At 40.5% G+C, this 15,417-nt stretch overlaps 2 protein-coding genes across 2 annotated transcripts; one reads left to right on the plus strand and one right to left on the minus strand.

Annotated features, from left to right (window-relative positions):
- Positions 1-1,469: 1,469 nt before the first annotated feature.
- Positions 1,470-7,570, minus strand: LOC116691184 (NLR family CARD domain-containing protein 3). The gene is made up of 8 exons (XM_032518574.1): positions 7,456-7,570; positions 6,990-7,331; positions 5,299-5,376; positions 5,110-5,160; positions 3,186-4,995; positions 2,825-2,911; positions 2,433-2,600; positions 1,470-2,310 (listed from the first exon to the last, which is right to left on the minus strand). The coding sequence occupies exons 2-8, from the start codon at positions 7,315-7,317 to the stop codon at positions 1,986-1,988; spliced, it is 2,847 nt and encodes a 948-aa protein (XP_032374465.1). The 5' UTR covers positions 7,318-7,331; positions 7,456-7,570; the 3' UTR covers positions 1,470-1,985.
- A 942-nt stretch (positions 7,571-8,512) lies between these two features.
- On the plus strand, positions 8,513-14,231 carry LOC116691187 (B-cell receptor CD22). Its single transcript, XM_032518578.1, has 8 exons — positions 8,513-8,657; positions 10,278-10,682; positions 11,754-12,065; positions 12,154-12,417; positions 12,681-12,953; positions 13,388-13,490; positions 13,588-13,753; positions 13,868-14,231. Exons 1-8 carry the CDS (start codon positions 8,615-8,617, stop codon positions 14,024-14,026), a joined length of 1,725 nt encoding a protein of 574 aa, XP_032374469.1. The 5' UTR covers positions 8,513-8,614; the 3' UTR covers positions 14,027-14,231.
- Positions 14,232-15,417: the final 1,186 nt, after the last annotated feature.

Consider the following 15,417-nt stretch of genomic DNA (forward strand, 5'->3'; position numbering starts at 1 on the left):
GAAAACTTAAACAGACAAGATCAATTCAATCATAATGTTCATGATGAATGTGTAACAGCAGATGACAAATGAACTTACATGAAATATCAGTTGTTAAACTCGTGTTAACAGATGACGCAGTGCTGCCATCTTGTTTGTTGTAGACTGCAGTACAGGAGATTTCCTTCCCGTGATGGAGGTGAGAAGCAGTGAAGGTAACGTTAGAGATCTTGACTTTAGTTTGGTCCTGATTGGTCCTAATTGAATAATTAACTTTTGATTTTGAAAGATTTGACAGACTTTAAAATAAAACACTGATCATGGCATTATTCTTTCAAAGGTCAATATGGGTGCATCTGTGTGATCCTCCTGTATCATAAAGATAAACACACTTCTCTCTAAAATGGGGAAGAAACATTCATCTGATGTGCAAAAACAAATACCTTGGACACATTTCATAACTGTGACAACACACTCCTTTCATTAACAGATTGCAGAACATGAAATCGTGATATAAAGGAAGAACAGGATGTGAAATGCTAAAACAGTGAAACATTTTCTGTACTTGTTTTCTATTATTTTTTAATTAACTAATATTAGCCTGTTAGGCCAGAATGTCAAAAAACACAATCGGCTGCCTCCCTAAAATGTTTTGCACATCTTTCAATGACCCTCTGGAAACCTGTTTTTTAGCTTTTCTTTCCAAATTTGCAGATATGACCAAGATAAAGCCCAGTGAATGAATGTAATTGTAGAATTTTAATCAAAATTTTTGATTTATTAATCTGTTTTTTATAGAAGTTGTAATGACTTACGTTTTTGTCAGGTCTGTTTTGCAGTTAGATGAAAGATGTCATGTTGAAGTCAAGTTCCTTAGAAGGGAGGTTGCATTTTCAGAGAGCTTGTAGGAATTATTTTGAAAATGAGGAAGTTGCTTGTGTAGGTAAGTGAGTGATATTTGCAGCATATTTACCACCATATTTATCTAATTTGATAATGTAAAAATGTGTCTTCTAGCAATAGTGTTCTTTAAGTCTTTAAGTGTTCTTTAAGTCAAAATTCTTGGCAATGATGTTGAATGTCTGAAAATAATACATAGGCTAGGTGATCTCTCTTGTTGTACTGTGTCACAAAACACCATTTACTTCCTCGCTGTGTATGGATTAAAATAATAATAATGATAATAATTGCAAAATTAACCAACTCCTTATCTCCTTTTTCTCTGGCCTTAGTAAAACCCAATGTATAAAAAGGGTTTGAAGCGAAAACCCCTTCCTTTTCCAAAAACTGGGTTTGCTCATTTGATAAAGGTGACCAAATACAGGAATGGCCATAAGTCAGTCAGCAAAATAGAGAACATTTCATGGTTTTAATGTAATCTGGACTTTGTAAACAAATATTGTATTTGTTTGTCAAAATGTATGATATATCTTATATAGTCACTGCATGCGACATAGTGAGAGGAAATCTAAATTTGGGAACATGTGTAGTGCTGCCTACAAAGTACTCTCAACACAGATCTCAGATATAGAAAATATAGACGATCCATTGTATTTAATCATGTTCAACAGCTTGACAAACAGAACTGATGCATAATTTTCTTTATGGGTCATTATCTTGAGTCCTGAACTCAAGATAATTATAATCAAAAACAATAACAAACAACGAACAAGTAGAAGCATTGTGTTGCAGTACAGTAGAAATTCATTCATGTCTGGGCTTGGAGCCAGAAGCAGCTGTCAACTGACACATATCATCAGTTCAAAATTGTGTTTGTGAGCAATTGTCATAAGATTAGTTGAAGTCACAATCAAGCTGAGAAAACAAGGTTGAGCATGTTTTTTGGAGTTGTTTAAAAGGGTCTGGGTCTACAGGACCCCAAGAACAACATTAGGATGAATTAATTCCACTTTTACAGATTAAATTCAGAATGCTGTAGTTCTCATTGGGCCTCTGCCATATCAGATGGAGACCCAACCAAACCAACACACAATTTGCTACAAAACTTATCTTCCTTCAATAAGATTTGTAGAAGACTTCAGTAACTCCACAATATTTGTCCGGAGCTCCTTGGCTTTCTCTGCGTTCTCTCCTTTTTCCACCTGTTCTCCTGCCACCTGTAGCCCCTTTAGCACCGACTGCAGGGCGTCTGCATTCTTCACTGAGTCCATCTGGTCGCTGTCTGACCGGATCTCCTCCACCCAGTCCAGGTACGCCTGAAGCAATCCGAGGTCATCCACAAAGTTTGCAATAATCCGGAGTCCCGGTCGACATTGCTCCAGCTCCCTCAGCCTCTTCCTCCCCACTTCTCCGATGTCATTCCCAACAATGCTGATGGAGGAGAACATAACCAGGTTTTATTAACCAGCCAACAACTCACACTAGATGGCAGTGTTTCCATTACATTATCACATTGAGAACATTGAGCAGAAGTTGATGTGTTTTAGTCTTACGTCAGTGTTCTCAGAGAGGTGTTTCTGCTGAGGCAGCTGACGATGTTTTCTGTTCCTCGCTCTGTGATGCCAGTGATGTCCAGATAGAGTTCCTCCACAGTGGTGTTGTGCTCCAAAGCATTCCAGAGCTCCATAACCCCCTCCGGACCCAGGTTATTGCCACACATACTGTATACATTAATGCAGTTATTGTGTTATATATATATACGTATGTATATATATATATAGTGTCTAATAACTCATAACAAAGGCAAGGAGCCAGAGGGCTCAGGGTACCTGGAAAAGTTTAAAAACTTCTTCTCTAAACTTATCTTTAAAAATGAATGTGAGCACATCATTTTGTTTGTCATCTTTTTTTCAATTATTGCCTTCTGTTTTATGCAATGACTTACAAGAGCTTCTTCACTTGGCACTCATTCGATTTCAGAATTGCAGATTCTAAAATGGCAGCTTGCCTATCAAGGCAGTTGTATCTCAAACTGAAAAAGAATAGAAGAACAATAGCTCAACATTTTTTTTCAATTTATCAATTGAAGAGGCTACAGGGAGGGGCTGGAGACAGTCACTCATAGTATGCATTATAGTACACACACGTTGCCAGTCTATCGCAGAGCTGAAATTCAGACAGACAAGCATGCAGACACAGAAAGAAGATGCATATTCCCCACAGAAAGGCATCAGTCAGCCAGGAAATTCAAAGCCAGACTTGTCAGAAGCCAAATTGTAATGGTTAATACAAAGTCAGTTACTCACTAGAGAGATTCACAGCGGTGTAGGATTGGCCCCAGTCTGTTCAGTCCTCTGTTTCCAATGTTGGAGTAGCCTAAGTTGAGCTCTTGCAGCTTGTGAGGCGAGAACTGCAGCACGTAATGCATGGCTGCACAGTCCACAACACTGAGCTTCATTTTGAACAGGTTGAGCTTTTTGATCTCTGGTGCTGCAATGCTGGTTGCTTCTTTCATGTGGAACTCCATCAGGCAGTGGAGAAGATTCAGGGCGGCCTGGTTCTTAAGATTCCTACCCCTGAACTGGTCTTGGAACCAAAAACCCAGCCTGGCGGGAATGCCATCCCCTCGCTCCATGGGGGAAAGAACAAGGCCATCCAACTGGCCTGCCAGCCGAGCCCGGAGCATTCCCATGAAGAAGCGTGTGAACATCTGGAGGCTCTCCTGCTTGTCCATGTTGAGGTGTGTGTTTTGCAGGAGTGACGCTGTAGAGGATGGTGGACGTAGCCCAAAGCACCAGAAGTCCAGAGCTTGGATTATCTCTTCCTGGCTGAAGAGATTGATTGTGCAGTAGAGGGCAGCCAGATGTTCTTGAACAGTCAAGTGGAAGAAAGAAAACATCTCCACTGTTTCCTCTTTGAGAGGCTGGAGGATGTGACAGAGAAAGGTGCTCTGCAGATCAGCAGGTGTAACGCCGTAATTTTCCAAATCTGCTCTGTCAAACATGATCTTTTTCCGTAGAAGGTTTTCATAAGCCAGTTTTCCCAGGTTTGTCAGTTGTTGCTTTGCTAGTGCCAGAACCTCAGATCTTGGGGTGCTTCTCCCTGCACTCCCCCTCAGTGCATGGTGTTTGACTGCTGTGAACAGATAGCAGAAGTACACCTCACTGACTGTCCTCGGTGGGCTCAGCTCCAGGGACTTTGAGTCACCAACATCTTCATTTCCTGAAGCGAAAAACTCAGCCATAGCGGTACAGATTATGTAGCAATAAAGAGGGATGAAGGACAGCACAAAAAGGTTGTCATTGTTCAAGATGTAATCATAGACTTTTTCAGCAACTTTCCTGTCTTTGTAGAACTTGTTGGTATATTCCTTCACCTGGTCCTCCTCAAAGCCCAGCACCACACAACATCTCTGGAAGAAACGCTTGGGAGCTTCAGTAGCTGGTCTTGTCGTGAGAATGACCGATGCCTCTGGGAGAAGGTTTCCCTTGATTAAAGCCACCATCAGCTTTGACACTGGAACCTTCGAACGGACGTCAATGTTTTTGTCAGGACTGTTCCAGTCCAAGGGGAATTTGAACTCATCTAAACCATCTAAGACAAAGAGCAAAGAGCTTGGCGAGGTGAACAGATCAGGTAGAGCTTCCTTAAGGTACCGGAACCGGTCTCCAAGCAACTCCAATAAACTCAGTGGATCTTCAATCAGATTGAGCTCTCTGAAGCGCAGGTCAAAAATGCAGGTGAATTCACGCATGTTCTTCCCAATTGCCCACTCATAGACGAGTCTCTGTACTGCTACGCTCTTTCCAATACCAGCAATACCCTTCACTTTAACCCTTTTGGGGGGCCGTCCCGATGTTCCTTGGGGGCCCAGTAGATGGCACGGCCGGATGCGCTGGCAAGCCTGATGAACATAGATGCGAGCTCGTCTGCTCGCCAGGTCAAAGTACTCATGTTGGCTGCTGTCAACTAAGTCATCGTCTTCTGTCACAAAAAGGTCAGTGTAGCGGATCTCGATGTGAGAAGCTGAGTTTGAAGCCACTCCCTCACCCTCTGAGTAACACTTCAACTGCTCTGTGCGTTTCAGTAAGGTTGTTTTATGGGCAGAAATGGGCACTACAATGGAAGACAGCAAGATAAAATATATTGTCAACAAACTTAAATTACTTTTCAGTTTTCTAGAAAATACATATTTTGAGTTACCTTCTTCAGCTACCTTAAATTACATACCTCGGACATTGGCCAGCTTTACACTTCTGCTAGGTTTCAGTTCTTCTTTAGCTACACAATAAAGACAGTTTCACTTAAATGCATTTTCAAAACATTGGAACAGTCAAGTATATTTACCACTAGAAAGAAAACACATCATAATATATTATTCTAAAAATCTATTTTTTTTATAAAATAATAAATCCATACCTTTAACCTCAGGAGTCACGGTAAATCTCTTGTTCTTTCCTTTGAACAGTTTAGCAATGGGGCCTTTAGGCTTCTTTTCTGTAGAGATCACGGGATTCATATGTTAATTAACACATTTCATCATATGATATTACATAGGCCTAGTATAATTTCAAGTTTGTTTGGATAACATGCATTTGTTAAAAAAATGTCAGATTCCTAGGAGACAGGAACTGTCCTAGCTGAATGCTGAAATGCTCACAGTAGGAATGCCAACTTGCTTATGTTTAGCAGGTGTTATGTTTACCATGTTCACCATCTTAGCATGTTAACATGGCAAGGCAGCTTTATTTGTATAGCACATTTCAGCAACAGGGCAATTCAAAGTGCTTTACACGAAATCAGTTAAACAGATAAAACACAAGTACAAACAGTTAAAAATCATTAACATTAAAAATTAATAAAACACATGAATAGACAGTTAAAAACAAAATAGAAACATTAGGATAAAACACAAAAATGAAAGTTACAGTGCAGCATAAGAAATTTAAAGAAATGAGCTGTCATTTAAAGAAAGGCATCATCCAAAAGAAGGTCTTCAGCCTTGTTTTAAAGAACTGAGAGTAGAAGCGGATCTGCAGGTTTCTGGGAGTTTGTTCCAGATATGAGGAGCATAGAAACTGAAAGCTGCTTCACCCTGTTTAGTTCTGACTCTGGGGACAAAGTAGACCTGTCCCAGATGACCTGAGAGGTCTGGGGGGGTCATAGTGGTAGTAGATCAGAAATGTATTTTGGACCTAAACCGTTGGGATTTATAAACTAGCAAGAGTACTTTGAAATCAATTCTTTGAGACACAGAAGCCAGTGTAAAGACTTCAGAACTGGAGTGATGATCCAGTCTCTTGGTCTTAGTGAGGACTCGAGCAGCAGCGTTCTGAATCACTGTAGCTGTCTGATTGATTTTTTAGGGAGACCTGTAAAGACCCGTTACAGTAGTCAAGTCTACTGAAGATGAAAGCATGGACCAGTTTTTCCAAGTCCTGTTGACACATAAGTCCTTTAACCCTTGATAATTCTTAAGGTGATAGTAGGCTGACTTTGTTATTGTCTTAATGTGGCTGTTAAAATTCAGGTCTGAGTCCATGACTACACCAAGATTTCTGGCTTTGTCTGTTGTTTTTAAAATTGTTGTTTGAAGCTGAGCGCCAACTTTTAATCGTTCCTCTTTTTTTCCAAAAACAACCACCTCAGTTTTTCCTTCATTTAATTTCAGAAAGTTCTGGCACATCCAGTCGTTAATTTGTTCGATGCACTTAGTCATGTGCTAATTAGGTTCAGGAGAATGGCTCAGTTTTGCAGGTATTTGATCATAAACCAACAAACATTTGAAAATATTGACCTAATGTTGAGACTAGAGGAAAAGTCCCCAGAGCCAATCACTATCTTGACGGCTAAAAGAAGTTCTGTCATAGATGAGTTCAAAAAAATGTTTATGCTTTTACAATCCATTGCCAACGTCAGCAAAAACTACTTGGCAAGACTTCACAGGTGATTGTACCCTGTTAATAACCCTCCTTCACCTGTTACTCCTGCAGTAAAACTTGATTGTCTTTAGTTCTGCACCGCCAGTTTTCTTTTAACCTTTTCTCATGCATTTGTTAAATAAACAATAAATAATTACTGTCATCACCAGTGCATTAACACAACCTCACCTTTAACTTTTACAGGTGCAGGCACTGGCTTACTGACGACATAGTCCTTGCAGTGTCTCTCCACCCAGACCTGCAGATCTCTGCAGTAATAATCCTGCACCTCCCTCAGCACCTGCAGGAACTCTAGGCTGCTCTCCTCTGTGGCACACACCATCTCTAGAGCCTGGGCCACCGCGTTGGAAGGTGACCTCTCCAGCAGAGACAGGTAGTGGGCCGAGGAAAGCACCTCAGCATCACGCAGCCAACGCAGCAAGGGTGCAGGGTGGTCGAGAGTCCAGTTTAGCAACAAGTCTCTCTGAGACCGGAGCAATTGCTGCGCTGAGTCCATTGCTTCAGAAAATACTGTCGGGAGGAATGAGAAAAAGTTCATGCATTCAGAAATGGCAAATTCACAGTATGAAAAATACAGTACAGTATAGTACTGGAGCATGGTAACACTACCATGTTCATTGATTAAACTGCTTACCTTAAAGAAATACGTTATTGTGTTCTGTGTCATATTCTGTCTCATCTACTGTTTGCAGTCAGAGTGTTTGCAGGAGAGCGGTTTGTGTTCTGCCTTAAAGTGGAGGGAGGCGGAGTGCTATTTCTTGCTGTCGGCAGCAGATCAAATAACCATTCAAAGGGTCCATAGTTCAACCTTCAAGTCTTTGTCCCTGCTTCTGATTATTCACTTTTGTTTGATCATGCTAAAACATGCCAATCCCCTCAAGTTACTTGGGAGTAACACGTAAAGTGAAGAAAAATATCAAACTGTATTAATTTTTTATAACATTGTGACTTCAGAATCCAATGCAAGGCTGACTATAACAGTCAGTTTGAGGATATTAAACAGATTGACCATCAGTTTAAACATTCTCTTGTTGAAATATTAAAGTTGCAGCTTGATACTTTCCAGCTTGCCTCCAACTTGTTGCATTAACTGAGATGACCTACATACATTGACGGATATGTACAATAATTAACAAGTATGAATCCGTGGCAGGCAGAACAGTTAATCATTAATCAGTTTTAACTTTCTATGGAACTTTTTTCACTATCACCTTTACCACACTGTAAGATGTTTGGTTTGTGTAGACAAAAGGAATGAGACATGAACGCATTTAGTTGTTGGAGCTTTTGAGGAAATGGCCAACAGCATGAGAGTGACTCACCCTTTGTCATGTGGTGTCTCACAGATATCTGCTGAGGTCTTTCCCAAAAAATTCCTCGTTCCACTCCTTGAACAAGTATTTTAATCTTTTGACATGCATAATTGTGTGACTGGGGAAGTATTGTTTTTTTTCTTCTTCTCTTTTGGTTCTGTTAATAGTTAATTCTGCTCATTGGCCTTAATTGGGGAAATAATAAAAACCCCATCTTTTCAACTTCATCTCCGACTCTTTCCGTTGTTACACCTGCTCACAACAACTCATTGACAAATTGTAAAGTTGAAAACATACCATTGCTATATTAGCTAAGTGTTATGTATGTAATACTCAAAGACATGGAATATTGGACTAGTAAGAGGAAGCATTAAAGTGAAGTCATAGTACAAGGAGCACAAGGAAACACTCCAACTTCCCCCTCATTGCTCCTCTCTTCATCCTCTCCTCTGTCTGTGCTGGCAGAGCAGGGTTGCAGTCATGCATGTGGACATTGTCTTCATTGTGTGTCCTTTGATTTTTGGTGAGTAATTTAATCCCTTGGTGTGTTTTTTTTTTTTTTTTAGAAATACATTAGCTTTAAATTTCTGTATGAATTTCAAGGTTTCATTGTTTAGTGATGTTGAAATCATTAGATCAGGGAACGCTTTTTAAACCAAGGACCCCTTAACTGAAAGAGAGACGGATCAGAGACCCCCTACTACACATTGTAAAGAATTAAGTTGCATATTAAACTGGGCCTACAATAACATGTAGGGCGGCCTAAGGTTTTATAAAACTTTTTTTAAAGCTTTTTTTTTGCATAGCATACTAAGCTGTTAAAATTGTTGGCATGGTTTTATAAATCATCTTTTAATGTTAAACATACATGTGCAAAGTGAATCCTTAGGATGAGCTGTATCTGTGGAGGGCCTTAGTGACTACCTTATGGGCTAGTTATCATCGGTGAGGATTTATATTTGCGCAAATATGTTGGATTCATGTTAAGACCTTTTAATTTTTGAAACAAACTTCAAAAGTTAACAATAATTGCAGTGACTCTGAGGACCCCCTAGGTGCCCCTATTTAAGATCTCCGTATTAGATTATCCACTCTGCTGTTACTGTTTTTGCCATAATGATTACTGTAAGAGATGGATTTTCTTTGTCTGTAGATCCTGCAGAATATAATGCAGTTGATGATCACATTATAATCATGACGAGGATAGTTTCTGTTGCATTAAAAGATAAATGCGTTGAGAACAATGTCACACACATTTGCAAATGCTTCCTGAAATAATACATTTTAAAGAATTTACTACATAATGTCAAATGTTTGTAAAACTTGACCTAGCACTTGCCCTGTTCCCTTTTCTAAATATAGCTACGTCTGTTTCGAAATTGTCCTGGGTCATTTAATGAATTTGCAGACAGTGCAGCTGAAAACAGCAGTTCTAACGTCCTGTTAGTCCCAATGTATCTTTTTGATGACCTTTCTAGAAGACCTCAAAGGATTCATTCAGTCAGACCAAGGAGAGCTAGTTTGGAACAGAAACCTTTTAATTGACCATGCAAAATCTCAGTCTTCATAGTTGTCAAATAAATACATGAAACATATAAGACATGAATATAACAAATATAAGGCACAATTACACCCCAATATTAAGAAGAGGTACATTTAGCACCCCCAAAAAATATGAGAGATCCCACACAACAGAAGCGTGAAAAAAACAAAGATAGATTCATGTAGATTTAAACTTTGCAGCTTCTGGCTTTAACAAGGTCTCATTCTCTGAAAGATTTGTTGTTGATTCCTAAAAAACATCCCCAAACACATGTGATGAATTAAAAATTAAAAAGGTTTTGACCAACACAAGAGAATACAAAATTTCCTTTATATAAATAAATACATTTGCACCATGAATTGTTGCATTAAAATTCACTAGAATGCAGTAAATGAAGTGTTTGACGCTGAAAATTTTATGGGGGACGACCCCCCCAGACCCCGCCATTATTATGTATCCTCTCCCCAGTGTTAAAAAACAACCAAAGCCCTTGCATGCTAAAAAACCTGCTGTCTCACTGAGTCAAACCTGAACCTAATACAAGGCCTAGTGACAGCAGACCCAGTGTTTTGGTAAATCCTTTTCTGTTCTCTATCCCAGCCGCAGCCCTGTGGAGAAGGGTACAGGCTGTCTCCCCAGTGCCCTCAGTCCCAGACCATGTCCAAGCCCTGGTGGGCTCCTGTGTGGTGATTCCCTGCTCTTTCACTCCTCTAGCTCCTCATCCTCTCCGGGTTAGGAAGGAGAGAGTGGATGTGCGTCTGAGGTTTAGAGGTGGTAGTCGCTTCTTCCCTCTCCGCAGCACCGCTTTTAACAGCGAGGACAGCGATCAAGTCAGCCGGGATTTCCAAGGCCGGACATCCCTCTTTGGGCGAATCCCAGATGGAGACTGCTCAGTGAAGATCGAAAGGATCAGCCAGGATGACTCACGGGGGTTTGAGATCGCTCTGAAGAGAGGTGATGACCTACTTTGGGGACGGCCAGTGAGCTTTAATCTGAATGTTGTGGGTGAGTCCCTATGCTGCTTCTTTCTTCTCTCTTCATAAAAGCAGTTCTTTTGGATATTTAGCAAACCAAATAAAGTATGTGTATCCAGGTTTTAGAAATTAAAAATAAATTGGAGATGCAAAGGAGCAGAAATACAGTATATTCATGCAAACACAGAGTGGAGAGTTTCTGACACACTTATATACAAAAGAAAAGTACCCCAAAAGATGAATTTTGTAGTCTATAGTTTTTTCATTGAAGGTGCATGACGTGTAGATATTCATTCTCTTTCAGGTCACCATCATGCCAAACATAGCAAAAAATAAATGAACAAATGAATGCAAAATAACCCTGACAGTCAAGAATAAATTAAGATTACATGAAGAAAATCATACACAAAATCAAACATAAACAAGAAAGGTAGAACGTAGAACGATTAAATAATTTTGTAAAACTGACCCAAAAATGAACGTGGAATCATCCATTTACAAAAAAAAAAAGATTTTAAGATTACTTTTGGGGATTTTTTTCCTTTATTTCATAGCGACAGTGGATAGATAGGAAAGGTGGGAGAAAGATGGGGGGGATGACGCATAGCAAAGGGCCAAAGGTAGGATTCAAACCCCGGGACCTTCAAAGGACTCAGCTTGAATGGGGCACACGCTCTTACTGGGTGAGGTAGAGGTCGCACCGGAATCATCCACCTTCACATGGATTGGTTATTCCAAACATATAATCCACAACAATGGCCTTTGCAGGGGATTCTGCACTGTGCGTTAGTAGAACTAATATTTTGTCTTTAATAAAATACACATCACATCAGGCAGTGGTGATGGCGCAGCGGATATGACGCATGCCTTGTGTATGGGAGATCTGGGTTCGATTCTCACTGCGATACATCAACCAATGTGTCCCAGGGCATGATACTTAACCCCTAGTTGCTCCAGAGGCGTGCAACCTGTGTTAAATATATAGCAAATAGTAAATTGCTTTGGATAACAAGCGTCAACTAAAATGACATGTAATGTTATGTAATGCAATGTAACATCAGCAATAACACACAGCAATGATGGAGATTTTCCTCACTGACAGACACCCCTGAGGCTCCTGTCATCAGTGGCAAGTTGTCAGCCACAGAGGGACAGCTGGTCACCCTGAACTGCTCCGTCAGCTATCACTGCCCCTCCAGGCCTCCTTCCCTGCAGTGGAGCTGGGAGAGAGGAGCCAGGCTGAACAGCACTGAGCCAGGGGCAGTACAGACACTCCACCCAGAGCCCCACAGGCCAATGTTACTGGCCTCTCTGTCCTTTACTGCGTCTCACCAGGTGAAACCTAGGCTCAAATGTGAAGTCAGTTACCCAGGAGCCAAAGCATTGGCCATTTCGAAGGATCTGCATGTGACATGTAAGCAAAGTTTTCACCTCTAGGCCTGTTTTTGTGTTTCTTGGCTCAGTTTACACTAAAACCTTTTGTGTTTGCTTATACTCCATAGTTTCACCAAAAGATGTAACGGTTCAGGTCCAGTCCTTGATAGTGCGGGAGGGGGGCAACGCCTTGTTGGTCTGCTCATGTAAAGCTGACCCTCCGGTGTCTGAGTACCGCTGGTCCTGCAGTCAACACGGCCGCATGGTGCACCTCCACCAGCGCACACACACAGTCCGGCTGTTCAACGTGACCCGAGACATGAGGGTTCGCTGCTCGGCACAGAACCTGATTGGTCGAGGAGAGTCCCGGGCCACGTCGCTGAACATACAATGTAATCCTACTTCTCGTAGGCCTACCACTGATGGCCATACAGACATATAGTTTAACTGTTTCACAACAAGAACTTTGCAAGAACCAGAGTGGTTTTGATCTTCTGATCTATCTTTGAAAAAAGCGAATATGCGTATTTCCCTTAGACCTTGTTTTGTATAGTTAAATCTTCATACACAATGGAGTGGATCTATGTGTACAGAGTAGACCCAATACGGTGAAACAGAGTTTAAGAAGTTTAAATGTGGTCTTTCTCTCCTGCAGATAAACCAGTCATTCTCCGGCTGTCCTCAATCTGTGTTATGGAGGATCAGATGGTGCTGTGTCACTGTTCAGTCAACTCCAACCCCAAACCAGCAGTTACCTGGAGCGTGAATGGTACTATCCCACCTCGTGATTACAACGTGTCGGTAACATCTGAGCCCGACACGCTAACAGCTACTCTGAGGGGCCGCATGGACAAACGTCAGACTGTGATCTGCTTTGCTTTCAACGCAATGGGAAATGACTCCCTGGTTTTGCTGCAGGGAGGTGAAGGTGAGTTCAAAGCACTGCTTTTCCACACTAACACAGACATCAGCTCTGCCTCTTGTTTATTCACTCTGGTGTTGGGATGGTGTTTAAACATCTGTGCAACATGCCTGCAGCTTGGAAACATAAGTAGAAGAGAATAAGCTGAATAATGTTACATAGAAAACCTGGTTGTTGTACCTTTATTAAACTGTAAGCACAGCTTTTTAGTTGCTGCAGTCCATTTTATATGTCTTCATATTGCAGGGCTCAGTTTGTAACATTTTCAAAAGCTTTCCCCCGATCTTATTATGGAACATATAAGTAAAGCCGTTACATCACATTCATGCCTGAAAGATCTAAGCCATGCTGTTTTATGAATAGTGGGAAAGGAAAATTGTAATTATTATAGTTCCACATCTTATGCTGATCCATCGCTGCTCTTTTTGTCCATTTTACAGAGATGGCACATTTGTTGTGGATGGTGATACCTGCTGTGTCCATTTGCCTGGTCATATTCCTTCTATCTCTTTTTTTCTATTGCTGCCGAAAGAGAGCTGGAACGTACGTGAAGCAAATCAGTCCTTTAAATGCTCTCTTAAAATGTGTCTCACTTACTTTATTGTAAGGGTTTTTTACATACCTGTTGTGCTCCTTTCAGAGATGTCCTGAGTAGACGCCCAGCCGCGTACCCTGGAGGTTTGGGAATTTATCAGGATCAGATGCCCCTCTACGTTAACTGCACAGAAGTGACCCATATCTACACCAACGGCAGCTACCAACTTGTATACCAGAATTGCACACCTCTTTTTGTCCATACTAAGCAGGTAGGTTATGTCCCTGGCAACACAGGGGCATTGCATAAACAAAAATTGTTAAATCAGTAATTTCTAAATTTGAAGATTAGCAACATCTGTCCCTTCCCTACATCTGTTATTTAGATCCGTCCAATTGGCAGACGAGGTGGTGAGAGAAGAAGAAGAGATGGAGAGGGTGGAGGAATAGACAGACGAGCGGGTTTGGGAGTCAGAGGCACGAGAGAGGTGCAGAGCACTGCTGTGGGGGATGCAGAGACGGCCATATACTTGGAGATCCTCTGAGCCCACTGTTGAGATGTTGCATGATTCTACTGCTACATTAAACTTACATTAGACTTCAGATTTGTTCTCACACTGATTGTAATGCACAGTTTATGTTGCCTCCAGTTTTTGTATATATTGTACATTCATTGTGTGATCACTTGAATAGCTACTGTGGTCGATCCCTCTCCAAATTTCCATATTAAGCAATTTCGGTCTCTGTATCTTGTCTTTGTATTCGGTGCCTGTAACCTTCCTCTGTGCTCTTTCTTTTTTAAACATGAAAAGGTTTGATAAAAGAGTTTTTCTTTTTTTAATTTCATCTTATGTCTATTCCACAACCCACACATTCACTCAGGTTTGTTTCGGTCTTACCAGTCTACTGCTGCTCCAACAGCTGCAACAACATGTCTAACACAAAGTGATCCTCAGACGGTGTTTTAAAATTCCTTTGGGGGGGAAAAGACTGCTGCTCAACCTGTAATGCAGTTTGCAACATTTATTACATAAGTGAGGAAGTGGAGCGCAGTGCTCATAATAAGAGAGTAGGTCTTGTGATTTCCGGAAAAGCACAGCTCTAATTAACAATAATGTAAGATTTAGAATATTGTATATAATATAATGTAATATTTGGTAGTTTTTCACACAAAATGGCACAAGTAAAGGTTTACAGAAGTGATATTTACTTTGACTTCAGAGGACGAAATAAAAAATTAAAGAAAGAAATAATACTGGGAATCATCCCTTGAAGTCCATCCAAAAGAACCCACTATTATCAACATATACATGATTGCAGTCTAAATTCAACATCTATTTACACATTTAATTCAACTGTTGAAGTAGATGTCTAAACGTTTTGTTGTTAAGGGCATTTACATAGTTTGACTGCAAAAACGTTTATGTACACTGGCCTAGGTATTGTATTCTACGAATATAACGTTCTGATTTTGGTTTATTTGGTTTAGTTTTTCCCACTTTCGTTATACTCCTGTCCTAATTGTACATCTGTTTACATCAAGGTAAACATTTCCTTCCTTTTTGTTTTTCTTTTGCTTTGTTTTTATCCTTTTTTGTCTTTGGTGCTTCTATATGACACAGATGAACACAGTGTTATCTGATTTCTAGAAATAAAAGATTAGGGAACAAGAGCAAACACAATTTTAAGTCAGGGATGCACTAATTGAGCCTATGTTAATAATTCCTGATATTAGAGTTAAAAATATGCATTTCATCATATTTTAAATGCATTGAAATGTGTTTGGAGTTTGGAGATATGGAACGAGGTGGTCTCACTCAGGTTTTCTCAAGTACACACTCTGAAACGGCTGGTGGCGATAACACTCTGGTGATGCTTTTATTCTACCGACAAAGAAGAACACAAAGCTGTTATTGGATGAAAATGCTGTTAGGCG

The sequence above is a fragment of the Etheostoma spectabile genome, chromosome 6 (assembly GCF_008692095.1).
Source record: "Etheostoma spectabile isolate EspeVRDwgs_2016 chromosome 6, UIUC_Espe_1.0, whole genome shotgun sequence".
NCBI classification, from domain to species: domain Eukaryota; kingdom Metazoa; phylum Chordata; class Actinopteri; order Perciformes; family Percidae; genus Etheostoma; species Etheostoma spectabile.

Coding starts and splice junctions, on each gene's coding strand:
- LOC116691184 (XM_032518574.1), bottom strand. CDS start 7,317: ATGGACTCAGCGCAGCAATTGCTCCGGTCTCAGAGAGACTTGTTGCTA. Junction 5,161..5,298: donor CGTGACTCCTGAGGTTAAAG/GTATGGATTTAT, acceptor TTTATTGTGTAG/CTAAAGAAGAACTGAAACCT. Junction 2,912..3,185: donor CACCGCTGTGAATCTCTCTA/GTGAGTAACTGA, acceptor ATTCTTTTTCAG/TTTGAGATACAACTGCCTTG.
- LOC116691187 (XM_032518578.1), top strand. CDS start 8,615: ATGCATGTGGACATTGTCTTCATTGTGTGTCCTTTGATTTTTG. Junction 8,658..10,277: donor TGTGTGTCCTTTGATTTTTG/GTGAGTAATTTA, acceptor TCTCTATCCCAG/CCGCAGCCCTGTGGAGAAGG. Junction 13,754..13,867: donor TTTTTGTCCATACTAAGCAG/GTAGGTTATGTC, acceptor TCTGTTATTTAG/ATCCGTCCAATTGGCAGACG.